At 44.8% G+C, this 27874-nt stretch overlaps 1 protein-coding gene across 1 annotated transcript in view; it reads right to left on the reverse strand.

Moving 5' to 3' along the window:
- Positions 1 to 12489: 12489 nt before the first annotated feature.
- FBLN5 (fibulin 5) overlaps positions 12490 to 27874 on the reverse strand; it is a 43877-nt gene continuing 28492 nt past the window's right edge. Inside the window, exons 6-11 of the mRNA XM_044272419.1 lie at positions 19192 to 19308; positions 17947 to 18066; positions 17683 to 17805; positions 17075 to 17201; positions 15840 to 16035; positions 12490 to 13023 (exon numbers count right to left, since the gene is read on the reverse strand). Coding sequence (XP_044128354.1) covers positions 12862 to 13023; positions 15840 to 16035; positions 17075 to 17201; positions 17683 to 17805; positions 17947 to 18066; positions 19192 to 19308 — 845 coding nt within the window. The 3' untranslated portion in view covers positions 12490 to 12861. The remainder of the gene's footprint in view (positions 13024 to 15839; positions 16036 to 17074; positions 17202 to 17682; positions 17806 to 17946; positions 18067 to 19191; positions 19309 to 27874) is intronic.

The following is a 27874-nucleotide window of genomic DNA, read 5'->3' on the forward strand; positions in this document are numbered from 1 at the left end:
GAATGCCTTTGGCTGGAATACCCCTTTAAAGTATATGCAGAGTAAAAACACCATCCTAAATTAAATTAAGGTGTTGGTCATCAGATTGGCCAAGAGGACTGAGGGGATCATTGGCATGTACCATGGTCAGGCCTCTCAAAGGGGAATTTAGTGGGTTGCTTGGTAGATGGGTGCAGCTGCACCCCTTAGCATAGTACTGTAACAGACCCGTTTCTGTCTGGTAACAGATGCTCTTGGTAATGCACACAGCAGTATAAGGGCTCATGCAGACCAACGTATTTATCTTCAGTTTCCCTTCCGTTTTTTTTATTTTTTTTTACAGGTCCATATGCTGAACCATTCATTTAAAAAAAAAAAAAAATTATTGAGCATTCTGTGTCCGTTCCGCAAAAAAAATGTCCCATTCTTGTCCATTTTGCAGGCAATGTTACCATGGATCTGCAAACAAAAATGGATGCAACACGGACGTCACACAGATGTCTTCCATTTTTTTTTCTGCGGGCTGCAAAATACATATGGTCGTGTGCATGAGCCCTAATGTGATATACAAAGCATTTGGTCATTGTGCAGCAGTAGGGATTATCTTTGGAGGCATCATCATGGTTATTGTTGGAAGCTTCCATTTCCTTGTATCATAGTGACGCTGTGATATTCTCATTTTCATATTTGAAGCTCTGAGCAAATATCACTGTTTTGAGTCTGGATAAATATTACCTAGAGCTTAATTGCTGAAAACCAACATAACGTTAAGAACCGCCCTCTGCTACATAGACCACACCCACAACACACAGTCCCTGTTTATCCGGTGCCTTTTTTTTATTTTTTTGAACGAAACCTATGTCTCCATAGAGGAAAGTAAGATAACAAAGCCCCTTACAAGTATTTCCTCCTCTTCTCCCAATCCTAACCGCACAGGTACTGCAATATTTCGGTGAATTTAATGCATAAGTTTACAACCATGCAGAAACTGTGCTGTTATGGGCTCTAGATATTATGGCTTCTCTTCACAAGGTTAAATCCTTACATGATAAAATTCTGGCTTCCTGCAGCCACCACTAGGGGGAGTTCACTGTAGACAGATTCATTATGGAGGGGTTTAAGGCTGCGTTCACATCTGTGTTCGTATTTTCCATTTTCTGTTATGTTGGCAATGGTATATCTAACACATGACACGTACCAACAGTGTCTGAAAAACTCCATTGATTTTTAAAGGGGTTTGTTGGGGTCCTGTTATGCTGTCTGTCACTTTACTGGAAAAAAAATAAGTCGCGTACTACAGTTTTTTTTTTTTTAATGAAATCTGCAGCCTCCTACACAGATGTGAACAGACTCTATGTACATAGAGAACGCGCCCCCTAGTGATCTCTATAGTTAGTGTAGCCAAGTAAAGTCAATAGTAGAGGGTTTCTAAATTTCTGTTCTGCAGTGATCACTGGTGTCTATGGGAAGGGGGGTGTCTGTCAATTGCTCCCGTCATGTCCCATCTATTTCACTACATAATTAAATATCATTGTGCAGATCATCACGTGGAGTGGGGATACCCTATCAGGTAACCCCTCCCCCCCCCCCCCCAATAGGAACAGCAGGAAGCAGTGGAGCCATGATAACATATTGTGCAATGATGCCATCCCAGTGAACAGACTACCCTATAGATTATAATTTTATAGCTGCAATGAGACTGGAGGAAATTCACCTTCAGAATAATGGCAATGCTGGGTAACGGGCCCCTGTGGGTGTCCTAACGGCGCCATACTGATGGTCACATATGTATCACAGTGTCATGGATATTTTTTTAACAGCAGAGGACAATCTGGGCACTAGAAGAAGTTTAGTCCATATCTGGCCAATACTGCACCTGCACAATGCAGAAATGCACAAAGACAGCAGGTGCACTCACTAGTGACAGTTGTAGATTACACTCCTGCCTCCAGCGAGACGCACCGCACTGCTCTGCACCTCCTGCTGCAGCTCATACATAATAATGTACACACTGCACACAGAAACAAGTTAAAACTTGCAAACACATACATGTATATACCAACACACAGATTTGCAAATATCCATATAATCATACAAGCAGATGGATAGACGTAAATGCATATAATAATACACACAATATGTGTGTGTGTGTATGTATATGTGTATATATATATATATATATATATATATAATATTACTGCACAACTACATGAATAGCGAATAGAGGAGTGACTCTGAAAACTCCAGCATGGCACATGGCTTGTAGGCAGTGACTCTTAGTACCTGTGGTAGCGGTGAGAAGAATTCCAGAAGGTTATCCTGACATTTCTGGAGAAAGAAGAATAAAAACTGGCGTGTTCTGGGGGAATTGGCGGCAGCTCTCAATAACCCAGGGGAGCCCGGGAAGAAGTGTAATCCTTGTACAGCAGGAGACAGAGAGGACTGGCATAGCCTGGGGTATTGTGGAGGTACTGCCAGCCCTGAAATGGTAGCAGGAGGAGTAGGAGCTGCAGTAACCTGGAGGGGTGGCTGTCAAGGACAGGGGAGGAGTGGTAGTGCCAGGCAAGATTGCATTGGAACCACTTGTTGCCAACCTGGCTTAAACAAAAAGCTAGATGCCAGCTTGATGGTACCTGTGACAGCATGCTACATAGTACTTTGAGTATTGCGGTTGCATACATTGCATGAAGTTATGTTTTACATCCAGGAGCCTCAGGCTGCTTCACTAAAGCTGTACTACTGTGATGTGGGGTGTTGCAGACACGACTTGTAGCAAACAAGGCACAAACTCATCATGGTTGAAGACTCAGTTTGAGGCACCGTCACTTTAACAGTTGGTAGCGTACCAGTGAAATCTCAATGGCGTCTGTAGGTGGTGACACACGGGGGGCAGAATCTGTGCCTCATGTCCCTCTCGTAACTTCTCACATCAACATCCATATCACACCAGGAAAAATATGGCTGCTTTCAGGCCTGTGTTAGAGTCCTCAGTCTTTTCTAAGAGAATCACTGCGGCTGGCGATACAGTAGCGTGGTAATGCAGCAGTTAATTGCTTGGCACAGTGAGCAGCTGCTATTCCTTGGGTCACACACTTGCAGGGCTTCCTCTTACACCTGCATGGGGTCAATGGGGCATTTAGCGCAATGGTGCTGGGCTACCACTGCTCTACACGGTTTACTTCTCTGCAAATGGTCCCACATAGCCAGCACCCTTTATCTTGGATGTCTTGATTCTGCCAAACCCAAGAGCCCCATGCTCTGGTATTTCTTGGTCCTATCCTGTATCTTGGACCCAGCACACTTCTCTGTTGTCCCACTTGGGGGGACCCGACCAACCAACTTTTTTAATAAGGTTCTTTTTGCCATGAGGAGGAATGTCATGGTGCAGCATCCTTGAACCATGCAATTTTTGGTGTCCTCTCGGGGCACCTCGAACGACCCTGTACATGATATGCCTCCCAAGTATCCCGGATACAGCATGACAGTCCTGAATTTTGGGCATTGTCTAGTGGTCCTGGCTACAGCATGTCCTGCTTTTAACTGTATTGACATCTTCAAGATGCAGATACAGTTTAATACAGTTTAATACAATGGTGAAGCAGGGAATTGTCAGCTTCTTGCTCTACTGTACACCCTGAACCACTGCTGCCAGTGGCATGGTGCAGGCCCCATGTAGTGATGTCATTGCACCTGCTACAAGCCGCAGACAGCACTGGCCAGAATAGGGCTGCACTGAGTGGTGAGCTCCATTCATCATGGGGCCCTCATTATATTTGGAGGCACTAAGAAGGCATAATGCTTCATGGGGGGCACTAAGGGGCATAATGCTATATGAGGGGAACTAAGTGCGCAGAATACTTCATGGGGGCCAATAAGGGGTATAATACTTCATGGGGGGAACTAAGGGGACATAATACCCAATGTTGTCACCAAGGGGCATAATACTATATGGGGGGAACTAAGGGGGCATAATACTAGATGGTGGACACTAAGGGAGATAATGCTATATGGGGGGGCACTAAGGGGGCATAATACTTCACGGGGGACATAATACTTGATGGTGGGCACTAAGGGGCATAATACTTCATTGGGAGAACTAACAGGGCTTAATACTTCATGATGGACACTAATGGGCATAATACTATATGGGGGAGAAATTAAGGGAGCATAATGCTTCATGAGGGGCACTAAAGGGCATAATGCTATATGGGGGAACTAAGGGGGCATAAAACTTCATGGTGGGCACTGAGGGGCATAATGCTATGTGGGGGTAACTAAGGGGGCATAATACTGCATGGAAGCCACTAAGAAACATAATACTTCATGGGGGGCACTAAGGGGGATAATGGTATATGGGGGAACTGAGGGGGCATAATACTTCATGGTGGGCACTAAGGGAACATTACTATTGTCTAGAGTGCGCCTGTACAGTTTGGCCCCAAAGAGGCACTATTACTGTGTGGGGACTTGGCAGGATTGAGTGTGTATGGATTGGAATTGAGTAGGGTTAGTGACGTTTCTTAATGTAAAAAACATTTGTCAGTGCATGCGCTGCTGCTTTTGTCACTTTTTGCATTTTATCAAAGTTGGGAGGAAAGCGTGATGAGCCTCCCATGGAATGGGTGTAGTTCCCTCCGTTGGAAATAATCAGAAGGCCCATGCCCCAGGCCTGCCTCTTGCCAAAGGGTCAGATATCCTTGCTCATCAACCACACAATGGCTATGGTAATCAATGGCTTGACCATCATATGGATCACAGTATATCCTCCTTGTACACTAAATGCAGTTATCGCACTTCAACATAGGAACAGGGGCATCTCCAGGGGGCACGCTCCTACATGACCACCTACCTGCCTCTCTACACAGGCCCTATATACGTAATAATTTTGTGTGATGACATCATTGTGCAATTATCCTAATACTGTATTGTATCCCATTGGACTCATATGTAGCATTGATGTATGTGGGGCCCCCAAGTGTAAGGGCCCCAGTTGCATTTGCAGCTACTGCCACACCTATTATCCCACTAGTCCAAGCCTTGATTACATAATTTACAGTGTGCACCCTCTATTCAACCCAGTGCTAATGGGTGCCGGCTCAGTGACCCACCTATATTTAAACAACCAGCCAGGTCATGGGGTGCTTTCCCAGTCAGGGATTCGAGCCAGGCAGACTATTTACTGGTCTACAACATTTACTGGTGTTTTGTATTCTTTCCAGTTTATTGGCTCTGGAATAGATGCAGACTCTGCATATTGGCCTGTGTGGTCATGTTCTTTGGCTCAGACAAAAAAGAGTGGTAGGACAGCACCACTTACTTGAATTCATTCAAGAGGCTCTGCGGCGGTGCTCGTGACGTCAGGTCCCGGCCTCATGGACCCCACAAATACCAGAAAAAGCGAAGAAGGTCACGGCACTCAAAAGGCTATTCAGTGTTTTTATTACACCACAAAATCAGCAGCAACGTTTCGACAATAGTCTTTTTCAAGCTACCTATTTTTCGTAGCTTGAAAAAGACTATTGTCGAAACGTTGCTGCTGATTTTGTGGTGTAATAAAAACACTGAATAGCCTTTTGAGTGCCGTGACCTTCTTCGCTTTTTCTGTCATGTTCTTTGGCTGCACAAGAGGCTGGGTCTCTGGTGTCACATTTACCTACAGACTCATTTCCAGTTACAGGACAATTCTGTAATAATTGGCTTCTCGTCAGCCATGGATACTCACAATGAGGAAAACAGGAAAAGTCATTTTCTTGCGAGACGACTATTGTTGTGGATCTGTTGTGAGCAATAAGCTGTAATGAGTGGAAGGTCATACGATCCTTTGCTGTGTGGTTAAGTAGGGCGCCGGCGAGGGGTGCATGACTGGTTCTGTAGCTATCACGCTATTTTGGTTATATGGACCTCTGTGTGGATACAGGACACCTTCTATCCTCTGCTGCCTGATATGAAAAGTAAACCACTACTTATTCATGAATAGTCATAATGTGTATGTATTAAACAGCCTCACCCTTGCAGAACCACTGTAGTATCCCTGTACTGTGACATCACTGTAGTATTCCTGTTCTGTGACATCACTGTAGTATCCTGCACTGTGACGTCACTGTACTACCACCGTACTGTGACATCACTGTAGTACAGTCCTGATCGAAAGTTTAAGACCACTTGAAAAATGGCAAACAATCCTATTTAGCATGGCTGGATCATAACAAGGTTCCAAGTAGAGCTTCAGCATGCAACAAAAAGAAATGGGAGTGAGACAAAACATTTTTTGAGCATTCAATTTAATGAAAACAACGAATAAACTGAAACAGGCTGTTTTTCAGCTGATCAAAAGTTTAGGACCACACCTCCCAAAAAAAAAAACTAACCCCCCCCCCGAAACAGAAATCCAACTTCCAAACATGAACTCAGTAATGAGTAGCTCCGCCGTTATTGTTTCGGCATGCTTGATGCAAGCGTTTCCATGAGGTGAGTGGGAACATTTCTCCAAGTGGTGAAGACGGCCGCACGAAGGCCATCTACTGTCTGGAACTGTTGTCCATTTTTGTAAACTTCCCTTGCTATCCATCCCCAAAGGTTCTCAATTGGATTTAGATCAGGGGAACACGCAGGATGGGCCAAAAGAGTGATGTTATTCTCCTGGAAGAAGTCCCTTGTCCTGCGGGCATTGTGTACTGTAGCGTTGTCCTGTTGAAAAACCCAGTCGTTACCACACAGACGAGGGCCCTCAGTCATGAGGAAGGCTCTCTGCAACATCTGGACATAGCCAGCGGCCGTTTGACGCCCCTGCACTTCCTGAAGCTCCATTGTTCCACTGAAGAAAAAAGCACCCCAGACCATTATGGCGCCCCCTCCACTGTGGCGCGTAGAAAACATTTTAGGTGGGATCTGCTTGTCATGCCAGTAACGTTGGAAACCATCAGGACCATCAAGGTAAAAAAAATTCTCATCGGAGAATAAAACTTTCTTCCACTTTCTTCCACTTTCTTCCACTGCAAAGTCCAAATGAGCAGTTCTGTGGCATTCAAGGAGACGAGGTCTTTGAAGACGTTTTTTGTTTTTGAAGCCCTTCAGTCTCAGATGTCGTCTGATGGTTATGGGGCTGCAGTCAGCACCAGTAAGGGCCTTAATTTGGGTTGAGGATTGTCCAGTGTCTTGACAGACAGCCAATTGGATCCTCCGGCTCAGTGCTGATGAAATTTTTTTGGGTCTTCCACTTTTTGGTTCCATAACCCTCAGGATCTTTTAAGAAATTCCAAATGACTGTCTTACTGCGTCCCACCTCAGCAGCAATGGTGCGCTGTGAGAGACCCTGCTTATGCAGTTCAACAACCCGACCATGTTCAAAAAGGGAGAGTTTATTTGCCTTTGCCATCACAACGTGTGACTACCTGACAGAACATGACAATTAATCCACATCTTTGCACAGATTTGGCCTTTTAAAGGCATGTGGTCCTAAATTTTGGATCAGCTGAAAAACAGCCTGTTTCAGTTTATTCGTTGTTTTTATTAAATTATATGCTCAAAAAATGTTTTTGCCATTTTTCAAGTGGTCTTAAACTTTTGATCAGGACTGTATCTCTATACTGTGACATCACTGTATTACCCGAGTACTGTGACATCACTGTAGTATCCCTGTACTGTGACATCACTGTAGTATACCTGCACTGTGACATCACTGTAGTATTGTTGTAGTGTGACATCACTGTAGAATCCCTATACTGTGACATCATTGTAGTATCCCTGCACTGTGGTATCACTGTATTATCCTGCTCTGTGACATCACTGTAGTATCCCTGTACTGTGACATCACTGTATTACCTTTGTACTGTGACATCACTCTATTACCTTTTCACTGTGACATCACTGTTGTATCCTGCACTGTGACATCACTGTAGTATACCTGCACTGTGACATCACTGTAGAATCCCTATACTGTGACATCACTGTATTATCCTGCTCTGTGACATCACTGTAGTATACCTGCACTGTGACATTACTGTAGTATACCTGCACTGTGACATTACTGTAGTATACCTGCACTGTGACATTACTGTAGTATACCTGCACTGTGACATTACTGTAGTATACCTGCACTGTGACATTACTGTAGTATACCTGCACTGTGACATTACTGTAGTATACCTGCACTGTGACATTACTGTAGTATACCTGCACTGTGACATTACTGTAGTATACCTGCACTGTGACATGATTGTAGTATCTCTGTACTGTGAAATCACTGCAGTATCCCTGTACTGTGACTTCACTGCATTACCCCAGTACTGTGTCTTCATTGTATTTTCCCTGTACTTTGACATCACTACTTACATTAACCCAGTGCCTTAGGGAAGCCAATAAGCTCAGGGTCAAAATGGGTCCCTTTGAGAACAATGCAGTTACTCTGGAGGGGAGATCCCTACTCTGGTTCTTACCACCCAGGGGCACCAACGAGTGCTGGACTCGGTCTCCCCATAGCACCCATATGCTCTACCTCTATGGTGCACAATATCTTTAGTCTCAAGTGCATGCAGTAAATTTGCACATTCGTAGTCAGTCCCACTCCTTTCCAACTATGAAAGTGCCCAACAGACTGTCGCCAAGCTAAAGTCCTGTACCACCTAGCAAATGACAAGCCATGTTTAATATGTTCCAAACAGAAGCTAATGACCTCTAAACCATGTGTGTGATTTAGAGGAGCAGAACTGGGGTCAGTGATCTGGGGTCTATCCGCACAAGGTTCTACCGGACCCTCCACCTGCTGCCACGTACAAGATCATTCAGAGCTCTCTAGTATAGGAATAGCCACATGACCTGTGCAACATTATTGGAAATTTGATTATTGGTCACTGGACATCATTGTCCTTTTGGTTAACCATTCGACTGCTGGAAGCTCAAATAAATGGGTACATCTCGGCATGCAGCAATATGGAACTTAAGATAGTGCGGTCAAATTTTTCGTATAGTGTCAAAAAATTTGATTTAACCCTACTGTGTGAATAGACCCCCCCCCCCCCCCTAATATCCCCCAAGGTTGGTGCCATAGGACTGCATCTGATCACACTGACAACCACCAAAGGTGGATATGTCCTGCAAATAATGGGTTCCCAAGGGAAATCCTGGAGCAATTACAATTACTTGTTTTTCAGATTCGTTAAAAGAGCATTTTGCTGTGTTGTTAGAAGTAATGAAATCCCCCGCAGCTTGTGATTCAGTATCCGGTAAGAGTATTTGCATCATGTGGTCACATCTTGTCCATTGTGCTGGCCATTCCTGTGGAGTGATACATAGTAACAGGCTGGAGATCCAGGATACATTGCACATGGCGACAATGCTCTCTGTAGCTGGATTTGAATGGAGGCTGATCTCCCCCCTATGTCCAAAGCTGCAGGAGTCCAGATCCCCTTTATTAACTTTATTTGCACTGAAAACAGATTTTCTTTGGCTTAAAGTTTTTTGTTCCCCCCCCCCCCCCTAATATTTGCCTTTAAGGAGTCAGTGAGGTCTCCTGGGGAACTAGAATGAGTCTGGTGGGGGGAAAACACGATCCTGTATTCAATACATGTCATGGGGGGCGGCTGGTATCTGATGCAGCTTTATTTTTTTTTTTTTTTTATATATCATAGGACCGAATGGTAAATTAAAAATTAAAAAAATGCTGTGAAATCTAGCAACCTTTGGATTGCCAAATTATCAGAAATTTTGCATTTTTAGACTAGGGGGCAAGGTATGTACAATAGGTCTGTGCCAGAATATTGGTTGCATTTTTTAACTCTGCATGAGACTTATTTTGCCGGATGTTGGATTAACAGTTCATGGGGAAGGACAAAGCAAAGTGGATCCTTGAGAATTTCATATAAGAAAGAAGGAATAATGGGGTTTAATGCAGCTACCCCCGAATTTTCAGGTAGTTGGATATTCCTCTTACTATAGCATAACCTATCTGTTACTTTGTATCACATGGTGTATCCTGTTCTAATCTGTCAGTAAATCCTGTAGTTACATTGTTGTATCAAATATACGCCGCCTCCCCCCCCCCTCCCTCCCCAGAATCTGAACTCTGTACCTGGGATAATAACACGTGGGGGTGGGGGGGTCTCCTACCCTATAGGTAGTGATAATTCTTCTCAGAAAATGGGTGACAAACCAAGTACTGTAGTATCAGAAGTAAGACCAGGTTCAGATGGTCTGCAGGAGGCTGCGGCACAGTAAGCCAAAGTTGTACAGTGTCAAAAATGAAAAGGGTATTCCGGTTGTTAGAAGTTATTCCCTTTCACAGGATAGGGAATAACAATTAGATCGCTGTGGGTACTACCGCTGGGACCCCCAGCGATCATGAGAACAGGGGCCAGTGCCCTCCTGAAATGGATGGAGTGGCCGGTCGTACATGCGCATGACCAATCCATTCATTTCTATGGGAGTGCCAGGGATAGCGGAGAGCTGTTTGAAGCAATCTCTGGAATTCCAATTGAAATGAATGGAGTGGCCGCTCCGTTCATTTCAGGGTGGCTGCAAGGGATATGCGGGACCAGTTCTCATGATCGTGGTGGCCCCAGTGGTAGGAACCACCCACCGATCTAATGGTGGATAACTTTTAACAACTGGAATACCCCATTTAAAGGGAACCTGTCATCAACTTTATGCTGCCCAAACTAAAGGCAGCATAAAGTAGAGAGACAGGTGAATTGATTTCAGCCGTCTGTCGTTTTGAAAGTTAAAAGTAAGCAGGTTGCCGAGAACCCGCATCACAATCACTGCAGACTGATCCTGGAAAAAGAGTCCCGGCCACCTGAGAAGAGTCCTGGTTATTCATGGAGTCCTGCTCTCCTGCCCACCTGCTGATGGACTGACAGTCTTCTACCTAGTTTTCTCCCTTTCTCTCTAGGAGAGAACTGCCAATCATCAGCAGATGGGTGAGAGAGCAGGGAGACTATGAATAACCAGGACTCTTCTCAAGGCCTGGGCTGCAATGATTATGATGCTGGTTCTCAGCAACCACTTACTATTAGCTGATGTGTGACACACCGCTGAGATCAGCATGTCTGTCACTACTTTATACTGCCCTCAGTGACGTCAGCATAACGTTGATGACAGGTTCCCTTTAAAGGGAACCTGTCACCTGTATTTTGGGTATAGAGCTGAGGACATGGGTTGCTAGATGGCCGCTAGCACATCCGCAATACCCAGTCCCCATAGCTCTGTGTGCTTTTATTGCGTAAAAAAACCCTGATTTGCTACATATGTAAATTAACCTGAGATGAGTCCTGTCCCTGACTCATCTCACATACAGGACTCATCTCAGGTTAATTTGCATATGTATCAAATCGTTTTTTTCCCCACAATAAAAGCACACAGAGCTATGGGGACTAGGTATTGTGGATGTGCTAGTGGCCATCTAGCAACCCATGTCCTCAGCTCTATACACAAAATCCCGGTGACAGGTTCCCTTTAAGGCTATATTCTGCTTTCAGATACAGGTTATTTGTTGTATAGTAAAGGAAAAAAACGATTTATCAAGATCTCTGCTAGCTGTCATTCAAAAGGAACATCCATCGTTTACTTCCATGGGTTTAAAACCTGTCCTAGTCATGTAATGGATACACAGGTGCCTGGAGCAGTTAGTCTAGTTTTCAGAACTGTGTCTAGTAAGGAGCTACTACCCGGTCTGTTCCCATTATGTAACAGCAAGGAGAGATCTTAAACTGTAACAAATTGGAAAACTATAATTTTATATACTGATTTATATATTTATTATACTTATTATAATTATCTAAACTTAGTTTTAGGGGAGGATACACTGTGGGCTTAGATTTGGAAAATTGTAGAGTTTCACAATGGCGGCACTGTCGATGAAATTAAAAAAATAAAATAAAAATTTACGTGCTGCAGAAAATTACCACTACCTAACTCTGGTTTTCACTGTTGCAGATTTTGTGACTGTGTTGTACGGCAGATTTTAAATCTGCAGCACTATACTTTATGTTGTGGGGTTTTATAAAGCAGATATCGCCACTTGCACATAGCAGAGCTCTGCAGCACTAAGAGTCCATTCACAAGAATAGGCAGTTCTATAGGGGTGCCGGCCGGGTGTATTGTGGATCCGCAATACATTACAGACGTGTGAATGGACCCTAATACCATCAAGTCTGCAACAAGAATAGCGCCACTTGGTGTGTTTTCCAGGTGTTGCGTTATTCTGGCAGATACTACGCAGATCCCATGTTGTCGTACCCTTACATTCGACACTGTTAGTAATGGCAACCACAGGTCAAAGGCTTTTTCTCCCAATTCCACCATGAATTAATGCAGGGTTGGTCACTGTGCAAATGTAGGAAATACCATCCGACCCACTGGCACATGCCTGGTTCCCCATGTTAATGATCGCCGCACTATACTGTCCCCTCACTGAGTTACACCTCTCCATATGGTGCCCCAGTTATTTTTTGAGCCTATTGATGCCCCTGGACTGACTCATACTGTACATGGTTATCCTGAGTGACTTATTCCACATTAATATTTCCAATTTATTTAATTGAAATTTTCCACATAAAAACAGCAAAAAAGTTAAAATTCCATTTTCTTTATCCAAATAAACAAAAACATTCAAAATGTATATTGCTTAAATAAATCCCCTTTCCTGATGCCGCAGAGCCAGTGATAATTTAAATGTCATGATTTTGACAGCAGGTGGCGCTGTGGTGAAGCAGGACAGTAGAGCAACGAGATCGATCACAAGCTGGAGGTCTGGTCAATAATTTTAAAAATCTGGAATAGTTTTATGTTTCCCTCTGTTATGAGCTAATCTGTAGGTGAACATTCATATTCTCATCTAGGCCCCTGCATCAGGAAAGGGAGGATGCGGTTACACAATTAAGTGCGGGCTCAGAAGGAGTGCGGCGACACAAATATTCTCAACCGGATGATAGAGCTGCCTCGGAAGTTAACCACGGTGTTCACAGATACCATCTCCAGGTCCAGAGTCAGGTCTCGGGGCCCTTTAATTGGTCGCGTCAGCACCAGAGTGGCGCTAATGGGTCCTGTTTGCTGTTGAAATGAGAAACAAAATGTAATTAAAAGGGGCGATTGTCCCCAATAAATAGAATAGCTGTTAGTATAGTATGGTGGTCTCCAACATGTGGTTCTACAGCTGCTGCAAGGCTATAACACACCAGAGCATGCTGGGTGTTGTAGTTCCCCAGCACCCAGAGAGACACAGGTTGGAGAGCATTCAGCAGTGGTCGTGCTTTAATACTATAGGGAAAAAGCCTATATTCATTCCCATGATCCCAGCCACCAGAGAGTGCGCCACTCTTTACCATAGTTTGCAAGCACGACCACTGATGCTGGATTGCAGGTGGTCATAACCCCTGGAAACAAGCAGTGTATAATGTGATGGAAAAATGAATCCAGCCAGCAAAGGAGGAAATATGGACAATCACAATACATTAGTAAGTGCCTTTTATTAACTTTCTCTACATGATAAATGCCATTTGCTGAAGACTACCCCTTTAAGCTAGACAGCGTACAATAAAGTTCTCAGCAGGTGTGAAACACCTGTAAATATCAAATACTAGTACGTGACCTGAGATATACAGCATTGTGGACAAAAGTCCCTTATCTGCTCACTTTATAAATATAAGAACCAACTCGCGTCACAAGTTTATACAGTCCGCAATGTACGGAAAACTCATTAGTAACACAAACAGTGGAAAAAGTAGAGAGAGTAATGTATTGGGCCGAATCTCACACTGCACGCTATTGGAAGCTGTACTCTGATCATGCTGGGAGGTGTAGTGTTTTATCTATAGAGTATAACAAAATTGCATTACACGTCTGTATTTTTCATTCATGTGCTATCTGCATTTTTGAGGATAGCACACTGACCCACTGACTAGCACAACTCTATGCGGCTACGTATGCATCTGTATTTTTTTTCAAATGCATGTGACCATTCCATAAGTTAACGTACTGCGGACAAAATTAGTCACTGCTATTGATAAAAGTGCAGAATGCACAGGAAAGGTACGAGGGGGTGTTCAATAAGTTATCTACCTGAATATGAAAACCAACTTTTCTGAGAATATAGAATTTACTACTTTTCAATGTAATCCCCCTGGACTTCGACACACTTATTCCACTTTGCCTCCAGTGATCGGATGCCCTCAGAATAGAAGGCAAGACCTCTTGCTGCCTCTTTGACTGCATTATCGTCAGGAAATCATTGCCCACTCAGACATTTCTCCAGGTTCCGAAAGAGAAAGTAATCACCGGGAGCCAGGTCTGGACTGTAGGGTGGATGGTTAAATTCTGAAGCCGCATTCCCGGACCGCAGCTTGTCATTTGCGAGAGGGCGCATTGTCGTAAAGTAGCAACACACTTGCTGACAACTTCCCATGGCGTTTCTCTTTGATTGCGTCTCGTATGCCTTCATTGTTGAAGCAGAGGTATCTCCAGTAATTGTCTCGTGTGGCCTAAATTCTAGAAATAAAACACATTCTTTATCCCAAAAACTGCTGCAATGATCTTTCCAGCTGAGTGCTGCAACCAATTTTTTTTTTTAGATTGTGACCCCTTGTGCTTCCATTACATGGGCTCTTCTATGGTCTCAGGATTATAGTGGTGGAAATACTGTATGTTTCATCACGCGTAATAATTCACAAATAGAAGTTTGGATTTTCTCAAAGCATGTCTAAATTCCCTTGACTAAATTGCTGGCGGCAAGTTTTTTGCTCATGTGTCAACATTCGTGAGAGCCACCGGGAACTGACCTTTGATATCATGAAGGATACTGGAAACTGTGCCAACTGAAATCCCTATAACACCGACTTTGACGATCTTCCAAAATCATGGCCTCCACTTTACGGCACTTTTCCTCTGAAGATGCTTCAACAGGTCGCCCTGAATCTGGGTTATCTTCAGTTGATTCCCTACCCCATTTAAATTGCCTAACCCAAAACTTTGCTTGGTAGTAGCAAGATGCATCATCTTTTCATGGATTTCTTTAGGCTTCTTTTCTTCCTGTGTAAGGAATTTAATCACGGAACAAAGCTGTAAAATGCCTCACTTTCTTTGTAGTACCGCACTTGCCATCCTGTCACTTCCAGTGTTTAATGTGACTGAACTGCTACTGTGTGTGTTTCACGTCCAGACAAGCTGAGCTCTCTAACACTGACAGAACATGTTGGGGTAGATAACTTATTGAACACCCCTCGTATCCGTATTTGGCAGACCAAAATACGGACACAGCTGTGTCCATGAAGCCTAATGCTCATGATGTGTTGAGGGGTGTGTGTTTATACATATAATATTATAACAGTGTATCATATACATGGTGATTTAAGGGCATAATGATATACTGAAGGGGCATTTTCATCTGGGACATTTGATGGCATATTGGTAGGATATGCTATCAATGTCAGGTGCGGGTCCCACATCTGGGACCTATTCTTATCTCCATAAAGGAACTACTGGAGTGAACAGAGAGCAGCCACGCATTTGCGTCCACCCTCCATTCACCGCTATGGCAGTTCTGAAAAAAACTGAGCCAGTGTTCGGCTACCTTCATAACTCCCAAAGCAATGAATGGAGAGCATGCCGCGCTTGCGCAGTGCACTCTCCTTCACTTCAGGACCCCCGTTCTCCAGCTATCTGACATTGATGGCATATCTTTGAAACATACCATTATTGTCCCCGATGAGAATATCCCTTTAACATGGTGCAGCCCAAACTAGCGATTTTTGTAAAACTGCAGTAAAATAATGCAGTTTCTGCAAATTTTTTTGCACTTTTGCAGCAATAAACCACAATTTGCCTTCACCGGGTCAATACACCGTAAATGTGCCTTTGCATGTTCTTCTTACCCTCATGTAGAACTCTCTGCCCTCGTTACCAGACTTTATCTGGAAGATGTAGTAGACTCCAGGGTAGCGGCTGGTGGCTTGCATCTGAAAGATGTCTGCAGGGACTCTGCTGTTGGACACTATGTCCATGTGTCTGTGGACAATGGTGAAGGGCTGGTCCCGGCAGGTAGGGTTCTCCACAGGGCACATACACCGACTAGAGCAGACACAAGAAGTACAGAGATGACCCAAAGTTCCAGCACCAGTATAAAAAATCCCCGCTGGCTCCATCCTGCATCTGTGCATGTATGGGACGGTGTATAGCAGTGATGTTCCTTTAGCTTGTAACCCTTTAATTAGTTGCCTGTTTCATGCATCAGGAGCCTCTGAAGATCATAAGATCAGCCAATGGCCGCCCCAAAAAATAAAATATATAAAATTGAAAAATAGGTGCATCTTGGGACCAGACTGCTTAGCCTTAGGGCTCATGCACAAGGCCGTTGCCCAGCCGTGGTCGTGTGCATTGGCCATGTTCACTTAAATGGGTCTGCAATCCGGGAGATGTGGTGCGGCACGGATTGGAAGCCCACGGAAGCACTACAGAATGCTTCTATGGGTTTTCTGTCTGTGCCTCTGCACCGCAAAAAAGTAGTGCATGCACTACTTTTTTTGCGGTGTGGACCGTTGGATGCGGATCGCGGACCCCATTCAAGTGAATAGGTCCACGATCCACATGCGGTGGCCGTGCATTGCGGACTGCAGCACGGGCCCGGCCAGCACACAGTCGAGTGCATGAGCCCTTACCCTTACTAGGGTGCCTGTATCTGGCATGGCCCAGCCACAGGATCTGAATCCAGATTACCACTAATTGCTGGGCTGTGTCTGGACTACACATATGCTTCAAGTGGCAAGTCCAGTTGCAGCCCAGTAATTAGCACTACTTGTGGCTCAAGCCGCACATGTAACGGCACCCTAAAAGAGTTGTCCAAAAATACAAGAACAACAAAATAAGAAAGTGGAACCCTGTCCTCCCAGGAAAGAGCGATATATTCTGAAAGAGCTGCCCAAATGCAAATAACAGGCTGCACAATCACTGGACTCTCGATATGGATCACAGACTATCACTTGGGTAACAAGTCTTTTTTTAGTTGCAGTTGATCCTGGGAAGCCTTTTTTTTATCTTTTGTATTGAACATCTTAATTCCCTGGCAATAAAATAAGACAAGGAATCTCCAGGCAGAGCTTTATATACATACTTGTCATTCAGCTGGATATATGGCTCCTCGCAGCGCACAGGATCTAAGCACTGATAGTTTCCTGGGAAATTAAAGCAGGACTGCTGCAAGGTGCAGGTGTTGTTCCTCGTGTCACACTCGTCAATGTCTGCAAGAAAGGAGTTTTATCATTATTATAATGAAAAGGTGCAAATTGTTGGCGTACCAGTCTGTGAGCAGAGAACACCCCCTCACCAAAGATGACTACAGTGAAGTGGCTGCAGAAGTCAGGAAGGGCCGATTCACATCTGCATTTAAGTGATCCAGCAGAGGAACAGCCTAGCCGGACATGGCCGTACATCATCAGACCCCATTGATTATAATGGGATCCGGTGGTGATATGGCCGCTTTCTGACTTTGGCTGAACAAGAAGTTGTGCATGCATTTTTGTTCGGCCGTGGCTGGCATTTATGCCAGAAAGCGGCTGGATCCCATTATAGTCAATAGCGTCTGGAGGTGCGCGGCCATGTCTGGCTGTTCCTTTTTCATCATTTCTCATCAAAATCCTTATTTTCTTGTAATTAACTGTGACAAGTCTTTTTCTACATGAGGCCCATGAATCAGGTCCCTTTGCATCACTAGGAACTCACCCTGACATGTTCTGCTGTCGTCCAGCAAGGTGTACCCAGGCGGACAGCTGCAGTAGTATGAGCCGGGCTGATTGACGCATTCGTGCTGACACAGAAATTCCGAGATGCTGCACTCGTCCATGTCTGAAAGCAAAAGAGAACAAACCTCGTTCATCTCCGGAGAAGGTTACACTCGAGGCCTGTGATGTCCAGGAAGACAGGACACTGAAGTTACATTATGGGTTGCGTCTGAAGACGTAAAACATCAGGTCTTGCAGAATTTACCGCTGCAGTTGATGCCATCCTCTTCCAGCTCGTAACCCGGATCGCAGCGACACAGGTACGATCCGTAGGTGTTCACACAGCTCTGAACACATGGGTTCTCTGTGGTGCACTCATCCACATCTGGAATCAGATATAATGTGGGTAAAAATACAGCAAGATACTGCAAATCATCTGCAAGAAGGTTCAGACCCCAGATGTGTTTATCCTCCTAAAACATAGGGGCAATACAGCGGCTCCTATCGCTGCTGGACCCTGCACGGCTCCCATTGTGCTGCAGAAGATGACCTTCAGTGATCAGTGCACCTTCCAAGTCACAGGCAGCTCTATAGTGCGTGCACCCTGCAAACAGCTCCTATATCTCAGCTTCCTGGACCCATGTAAGTGTCCAATATAAGGGTACATTCACACGACTGCAAATCGCGGATCTGCAAAATACACATGAGATCTGTGTGCATCCTACAACCCCATTGCAACAGTGCTTATTCTTGTTTACAAAACGGGCAAGAATAGGACATGTTCTTATCGTTTGCGGTTCAGCCACACAGATGCAGACAGCATATGGATGACATCCGTGTGCTGGCCACAATTTTTGCTAACCCTTAGTAATGAATGTGTGCGATCTGCAAGAAATGTGGGCTGAAAATGCAGTTGTGTGAATGCACCCTAAGGGCTCATGCACACAAACGTATATTTTCTGTGTCCATTCTTTTTGCGGAACGTATGCGGAACCAATCATTTCAATGAAGTTACTCCTATTATTGTCCGCATTATGTTTGTTTGAAATCTTTATTTATTCAACAAGACAGAGTTATACAGGAACAACGCTCAAGTTGATATACGTTGTAGCACATCATAGTACATCATTTGCATAGACAACGTTTCATCCCTATACAACATCTACCTAACAAATCTTGTACGGCAGTAATAGCCATAAAGGACTAACAAACATACATAACCTGGATCAATTGTCCGCATTATGGACAAGGAGAAGACTGTTCTGTTAGGGGCCAGATGTTCCGTTCCGCAAAATATGGAATGCACACGGACGTCAAACGTATTTTGTGCGGATCCGTGTTTTGCGGACCGCAAAATACAGATAGTCATGTGCCTGAGCCCTAAATGACAATACATGCGAGCTGTTCCCCAGCCCCGCTATAAATTATCTCAATCCTCCAGTGTAATCCCTGACTTAACACAGGGCAGGGGTGACTGCAGCGCCCTCTATGGGCACTACTACCCACCTACCTTGGCACGATCTTCCATCAGAATTCAGCAAAAATCCGGGGTTACAAGTGCAAGAATAGGATCCGGGCACATTGGCACAAAGTTGCTGGCAGTATCCATAACGGCATTCATCTATGTCTACAAAATAAAATAAAAATATATTCTCTCTAGCACGCCAATAGATTGCAAGCTCCTGTACACAGCTCTGTCATAGCAAATAAAACCCTAGACTAATAGGCCCTAAACACAGAGGACTGAGGAACAGAATGTCTCTGCAGGTTTACTAATAGTTCTCACTTGGAAAGAGGGAAATTCAGATAATTGCATATAAGACAATTGATCAATGTAATGATCTAATAATGAAATCTGCTACAAACGACATTTTTATTGTCATTCTCCTATGTAAATGAAGCTTAAAGGGGTATTTCAAGATTTTAACACTGATGGGCCATCATCAGGATAGGCCACCAGTATCTGATTGGTGAGGGGCCAGCACACCGCTGATCAGCTGTTTTGGGGCAGCTATTGTACCAGAACTACACAGCTCTCCATTGTGCAGTGGGCAGAGCTGGTTACATTCAATTTAATGGGAGCAGCGCTGCAGTAACCAACTCTGTCCACTACACAATGGAAGGAGCTGAAGAGTTCTGGTGCCATAGCTTATGCAAAACAGCCAATCGGAGGGGGTGCAGGGTGTCGGCCCCCTGAAGATCAGATACTGAAGGCCTCTCCTGGGGATAGACCATCAATAGTAAAATTCTTTTGAAGAGGTTGTCCCAATATGAAACTTATTTCTGCTGGGACCCCCATGGCCACTATAGGAGTGCCAAACGTAGCAGAGAACAGTGCTAGACTACAGGCCCACATGGTTCATACAGGGGGCACGGTGCGTTGCTGTTACACCTAGAGGCTCTGCTCTCTCTGCTGCACCCTCTGCACTTTGATTGACAGGGCCAGGCAGTGTGAAATCCTCACACCTGGTCCTGTCAATCAAAGTGCAGGGGGCGCAGCAATTGCTGAGAGAGCATCTAAACAAGTCTTATCTTGATTGCAAAACTTGCTAAAATCGCGTCACACACTGTATATTAGAGGGGCTATTCAGGACTTCTATATTGACGACCTATCCTCAGGACAGTGGAGGTCTGACTTCCGGCACCCCCACCAATCAGCTGTTTGATGAGGCCACGTCACTCCAGTGGGCGCTGTGGCCTCCTCCTAGGCTAGTGATGTCTTGTTCATTGGTCACTGCCACTAGACAATGTTTGGCGCTGTGCTTGGTAATCTGTGAGAAGGCCACATAGCTCACCGGCCTCTCCAAAAAGCTGACCGGTGGAGGTGCCAGAAGTAGGAACCCCACAGATATTGATGACCTATGTTGAGGACAGGCCATCAATATAGAAGACCAGAAAAACCCTGGATACCTGGTTATTAACATCACAGCTGTAAAACTATCTACAAAAATAGCTAGTAGTAAAATGTAAGAGCATAATAAATTCAGCCAATAAAGGTAAATCCTCCGTCATCTGATCAGTAACTGTCAAAAGCAGGGATAGAACATAGACCGAGCATAGCACAGACTTTATATATGGTAAGTGGTATATAGCTCCATCTAGTGGAGAAATTGATGTACAGCATGCAATGTACATTATTATATAAAGTGCCATTTATTCCTGGAGGCTGTACATGTGAACAGGGATTTATACACATAATGCAGAGCAAAAACCAGTACATTAAATGGGTTGTCCGGGTTCAGAGCTGAACCTGGACATATCCCCATTTTCGCCCCTCCGGCCCCTCTGATGTTTCATGCTCAGATGCTCTCCCTTGCCCTGCGCAGGACAAGGGCTCTTTTATTTACCATAACACATTGCCAGGCGGAGGCTTCCGCCCAGCAGTGTGTTTGGTGATGTCACCGGCTCTGATGGGCTGGCTTTAGCGCTGCCCTAGCAGTTTTACAGGCTAGGGCAGAGCTAAAGCCCACCAGGCTCACTGCTGGGCGGAAGCCTCCACCTGGCAGCCCGAAGGAGAGCCCGGTACGTCACCAAAACTCCAGAAAATGCTTTTGCCATGCGCGATTTAGCACAGGGCAAAGGAGAGCATGAACTGCTCCGATGCTCAAGTCAGGGGGTTGTCTGGGTGAAAATGAGGATATGTCCGGGTTCAGCTCCAAACTCGGACAACCCCTTTAAGCATAGTGAGAGTGACCATTTTGGGCTGAGGAGTCCAGTGGGTGGTCTTTATTCAGTCACTGAGTACTTTTGCCCGTATGACTCCAAAGCCCAGAATGAGCAGATATTTAAATAATTAACGCTGGGTTCACACCTGAGCGTTTTACAGCGCGTTCCTACTGCGCTGTAAAACGCTCAACAGGCAAGAACCAATGATTCTCTATGGGAATGGTTCATCACCTGAGCTTTTTACAGCGCGTACGAACGCGCTGTAAAATGCCCTACGCTCCAAGAAGTACAGGAGCTTCTTTGGGGCGTAGTGTCGCGCGTTCGCGTACATAGACTTCCGGGAACACGTGACAATGGGCGTTCGCTTGCACAGGAGCCGCATATGTGAGACGCCCGTAAAATCGCGCATACAGAGCGCTGTATCCAGTACGCTCAGGTGTGAACCCAGCGTTAGGCCTCATGCACATGACCTTCAGTGTTTTCTGGTCTGCAAACTGCGAATCCATAAAACACAGATCCTGGCTGTGTGCATGCTGAATTTTTATATATTTTTTTAAAACTCTTAGGCCTCTTTCAGACGGGCATTGCGGGAAAAGGTGCAGGTGCGTTGCGGGAACATGCACGATTTTTCCGTGCGAGTGCAAAACATTGTAATGCGTTTTGCACATGCGTGAGGAAAAATCGGCATGTTTGGTACCCAAACCCGAACTTCTTCACAGAAGTTCAGGTTTAGGATCGGGGTTCTGTAGATTGTATTATTTTCCCTTATAACATGGTTATAAAGGAAAATAATAGCATTCTGAATACAGAATGCATAGTACAATAGCGCTGGGGGGGGGTTAAAAAAAAGAGACATTTTTTTTTTACTCATCTTAATCCACTTGATCGCGCAGCCGGCATCTCTTCTGTTCGTCTTCGTTTGCTGTGTGCAGTAACAGGACCTGTGGTGACGTCACTCCGGTCATCACATGATCCATCACATGATCTTTTACCATGGTGATGGATCATGTGATGGACCATGTGATGACCGGAGTGACGTCACCACAGGTCCTGTTCCTGCACAGAAGACAGACAGAAGAGATGCCGGCTGCGCGATCAAGTGGATTAAGGTGAGAGTTAAATTATTATTTTTATTTTTTTAACCCCTCCAGCGCTATTGTACTATGCATTCTATATTTAGAATGCTATTATTTTCCCTTATAACCATGTTATAAGGGAAAATAATAATGATCGGGTCTCCATCCTAATCATCTCCTAGAAACCATGCGTGAAAATCGCACCGCATCCGCACTTGCTTGCGATTTTCACGCAACCCCATTCATTTCTATGGGGCCTGCGTTACGTGAAAAATGCACAAAATAGAGCATGCTGCGATTTTCATGCAACGCACAAGTGATGCGTGAAAATCACAGCTCGTGTGCACAGCCCCATAGAAATGAATGAGTCGGGATTAAGTGCGGGTGCAATGCGTTCAACTCGCGCATCGCATCCGCACGGAATACTCGCCCGTGTTAAAGGGGCCTTATAAGAAAATGTCCTATCCTTGTCTGCAAAATGGACAAGAACTGGACATGTTCTATTTTTTGCGGACCAACAGAACTGACAAATGGATGCAGACAGCACACGGTGTGCTATCTGCATCTTTTGGGGCCCCATTGAAATAAATGGTTCCACATCCGATCTGAAAATAAACGTGGATCTGATGCACACTGAATATATGGTCATGTGCATGAGGCCTTAATACCTTAAATTTTTTTTATTGATGCAGGTCCCACCTCTGGGACATAATCCAGGTTTATGGAGACAGACAAGGACATTACATACTAGGCGGTTTCCAAAACCCTCATTCATTTATAATGGGGTGTTACAGAACAATGTCTGGATGTGGCGGCCACCGGAACCAGATTCTAGAGATAAGTGCGGATCCCAGAGGTCTGATCCCGTAGATATGTCAAAAATGTGTTAGGCCAGGTATGCTCAACCTATGGCTCTCCAGCTGTTGCAAAACTACAACTCCCAGCATGCCCGAGCAGCTATCAGCCTACAGCAGGGCATGGTGGGAGTTGTAGTTTAGCAATAGCTGGAGGGCTGTTTTCTGTACTTCTGCAGAAGTGATGGCTTTGGACCATAATTGACACAAACAGATCCCAACGACTATAATGGGATCTGTTCAGTTTACGTTCTGAAGAACAGTTTTTCAGCGGAGAAAAAAGTCCTGCATGACTTTTCTCTCTGCTATTTTGACCATTTATGTGATTGAAGCCCCAAAAGGAGCTTCTGACACAGATGTGAAAGGACCAACCAAAGAGGAAAAACCAATAACCCCATTCTTTGCAACACATCAATAACCCCATTGAAAAATGAGAGAACACTCATATAAAATATATGTAGTTTATTAAGACAAAAAATAATAAATATAGAATAACACGAAGGCACAAGGTAAAAGGGGGGATGAAACGCCCCGTGTAACGGGACCGTGGGCCCCCACCCTCACAAGGAGTAAAACACTAAGTGTAGAGCCGCATATTATTGGGAGAACTGTAGATTAGCTCAAAATAACATATAAACATATGTATTGTATACATGTAAAAAGATCAATGAGGTCACACATAACAGACTTGCCCACCGCTGGTGACATCAGGGGCCATCACGTGAAACAGCCAAATCACATCACTTAATGCAGGTGAAACAAGGGTGGTATGTGTAAACAATAACACTACAATACCATACTGAACATGTATAAGGCAAGATATAAAATACCCATGATCTGCGGGGACACAGGGTGTATGACCAGAAGGTTCTCTCATTTTTCAATGGGGTTATTGGTTTTTCCTCTTTGGTTGGTCCCAGTATATTATACTAGACCCCAATGTATTTTGTACACCTTACTAGAGTTTTTCTTATAGGTTGGTCTGACAGATGTGAAAGGAGCCTTAGCTTAGAGTACCCCTTTATATGTCAACATAATGTTCCTGTCTAACACAGGTAAGAAACTGCGCCACTAGAGCGTTTTCTACTTCTACAATTTTCTAATAAACTTTACCTTCCAGTTCCTCACCATTTTCAAATCTCTGCTTGCTGTCAGTGAATTAGAAAACACTTGTTTACCTCCAGAGGGAGTAATCCTGTCCATAGCTAGTCCTACCCTCAGCTAATAAGTGGATACAACTGTATCCAGTCCAGACAATGCTCTGTGAGCTGAACAGCCTGGACTCCAGACTGATACATTGTAGCAACTAGTGGACAGATTTGTACTGCTGCTGTATTTAGCTCACAGGGCATTATCTACACTGTGTCCACCTCTCAGATGAAAACAGGACCAGCTATGTACAAGTTAGATGTTCTAATTCACTGACAGCAAGCAGAATTTTGAAAATGGTAAATTGAAACGCAAAGCAGAGCTTTTGATGAATACGATTGAGCTTTGTGTACATAAAACCTGTACATGTTATAAAATGTCTGTACCACTCTCCGCCATATAACTAATGGAGGACAGTGAGGATATGTGCGGGGTGACCAGGACGGAAGTGGTTGTGGGGACATGACTGGGTCTCTGGGAATCTGCAGCATTGTATGACAGTCACCTCTGGAGTTCATGCATATTATTACAGATGTTACTCTTATTATTGGCAGCAACCTTTTCCCACACAAGACTCGAAACGCAGAAGATCCTATGAGGACATAGTCCTTGTGACTCAGCAGGGGGCGCCTATGAGCACAGAACAAACGTGTGCCTCATCCTGAAAGGATCATTGAGAATATACAAAGGGAGGCAGCAAAAGCGGGACTCTGGGACGGTCACTGCCTACGGTCCAGGGGGTTGTGATTTAGGCCTCATGCACACGACCGTTGTTCTGTGCCGCAGTTTTTGAGGCTCGGGTGCGGACCCATTCACTTCAATGGGGCGGCAAAAGATACGGACAGCACTCCGTGTGCTGTCCGCATCCGTTGCCCCGCAAAAAAATATAACATGTCCTATTCTTATCCATTTTGCAGACAAGTATAGGCATTTCTACAATGGGCCGCCCATTCCGTTCTGCAAATTGTGGAAGGCACACGGGCGGCTTCAGTTTTTTTCGGATCCGCGGTTTGCGGACCACAAAAAATGGAATGGTCGTGTACATGAGGCCTTGTAGAGATGGACAGATCTGATGAAAGACCCAAATGGGATGTAACTGTAACAAGAACCCTCAGCTGTGAACAGAATTATGACTGTATGGGTCTTTAGCTTCTGGGTGTAAATGGACTGCTTCTATTCACTGGCTGCAAGCACAGATCTTGAAAATGTTGAGGAACAGAAGCACAAAGTTTATAAATTGCAGAACCTTTCATTATACAAGGATTGTATTTTAAAGGGGTATTCCGGTAACAAGGCATCCGCTGATTTACTGTTAGATTGGCAGGGCTCTGATCGTCTGTTCGCGCTGTGCAGACACGTTTTATTTGGCTCCTGGTCTATTATTAAATCTATTTCCCAGAATACAGATGAAAAGTGCAGGCAGACTGTGGGGGGGCCCCATCCTGGTCATGGCAGGGGCCGCAGTCTTCCATTAGCAAAGCTTAAAGTGGAACGCCCCTCAGACATTGACTTTATCCATCATGTACTCATTTTATGTTAATTCCGCTTTCTACTCCAGTCACATCTAAAGCTGTAAAGCAACCAGGAAATAGAGCTTATAACTTAACTCTAATTGAGCTACTCAGATCCTAGAACAGTGATGGCTAACCTCCGGCACTCCAGCTGTGGTGAAACTACGACTCCCAGCATGCTCCATTCTTTTCTATGGAGTTCTGAGTACAGCCAAGCAAGTGTGCATCTTGGGAGTTGTAGTTTTAACACAGCTGGAGTGCCAGAGGTTAGCCATCACAGTCCTAGAGGAAAGCTTCGGATGAGACTGGAGTGCAAGACATAATTCAAGATCAGTACAATATAGGTCTTCCTCTTAGCTGGCATACTCATGGCCGATATACTGCGCCCCCCCAAAAAAATGCATGGCAATCCTTCTTTGGGTGCATTTTACGTTTCTTTCATCATGCCCATTTTCAAGATACTTCAGAATTGTAGAGAAAAAAGGGCAAAAATATAAAGTAAATGTCCTCCTGGGACTGAGCTGGCACCACCCTTTACAGCAGTGCTGCCTGTGGGTAAGGAGCCCCCGGAGCCCAGACCATGGTCTTCCTAAATCCCCCTTCTATGGACATCAAGGATAACGCTTAGGATTGGGCTATACAATTGACTGTCTGGCCATGGTGACCCCTCACTCCTGCAGATGTTGCACCAGCCCATTCTTCCTCCTCCTCAGTCTGGAGGGTCCAGATGTGATCCCCACAGTTTAGACTCCGTCCTGTAATCTTCAAAGAGAAGCATCTTGAGGAGGAGAGTTCTGTTTAATCTGGAGCCACGGCCGAGAACAAACCAGCAGTAAATCTCATTTATTGGATCCTCCGCAGACTTGAGTCCAAATGAAAGCCGCGGTTTCTGTATACAAATCCGATCGGCACTCAAAATCCTGCAGGCGAACAAGCTGAGGAGGAGACGCCGGCAGGTCTTCATCGGCTCCATGATCAAGATGTATACCCAGAGACGTTCCTTTTGTATCACGCGTTTCTGCTCCACATTTGGTTCTGGTTCACACAGCGTTACTCCAGCACTCAGCAGGATAAAAAACGTGACTGCCTGATCCAGAAAACTGTGCCGCACCTATCCACAGGTTGTATACGGCAACTCCATTTACTTCAACTGAGCTGCAATACCAGTCACGACCCATGGATAGGTAGGGTGCTGTGTTTGCTTTAAATGGCATCTGTCAGCAGTTTTGTACCAATGAAACTGGTTGATCTGTTGTATGTGCACTTGGCAGCGGAAGGCATCTGTGTTGGCCCCATGTTCATATGTGCCCGCATTGCTGAGAAAAATTATGTTTTAATTTATGCAAATGAGCCTCTAGGAGCAATGGGGGCGTTGCCCTTACACCTAAAGGCTCTGCTGTCTCTGCAACTGCCACGCCCTCTGCACTTTGACTTTAGGATAAGCCAGGTCCAGCAATGCGGGCACATATGAACATGGGACCAACACACAGCACTTGGCAGCTGAAGGAATCTAACAGGTCAGCCAGTGTCATAGGTACAAAACTGCTGACAGATGCCCTTTAAAGAAGTAGCTCAATTATTGCTAACATTCCTGGCAGCTTTTAAAAGGGTTGTTCCAGGCTTAGAAAAAAATGGCTGCTTTCTTTCAGACCTGTCCATGGATGGTGCCCGCTACTGCAGATCCGATCCATTGAAATGAATACAGCTGAGCTGCAGTACCACATGCAACCCAAGAACAAGGTGTGGCGCTGTTTCCGGAAGAAAACAGCCATGTGATGTGCTAATGTCTGTAAAACGCTACGGAATATAGTAGCGCTATAAAAGTGAGTAAAATAAGTAAATAAAATGTTGTTGTTTTTTTAAGCCTGGACAACCCTTTAAGCCAGGGATGACCAACCTGCAGCCCTCCAGCTGTTGCAAAACTACAACTTCCATCA

This window comes from Bufo gargarizans, chromosome 11, assembly GCF_014858855.1.
Source record: "Bufo gargarizans isolate SCDJY-AF-19 chromosome 11, ASM1485885v1, whole genome shotgun sequence".
Taxonomy (NCBI): Eukaryota; Metazoa; Chordata; class Amphibia; order Anura; family Bufonidae; genus Bufo; species Bufo gargarizans.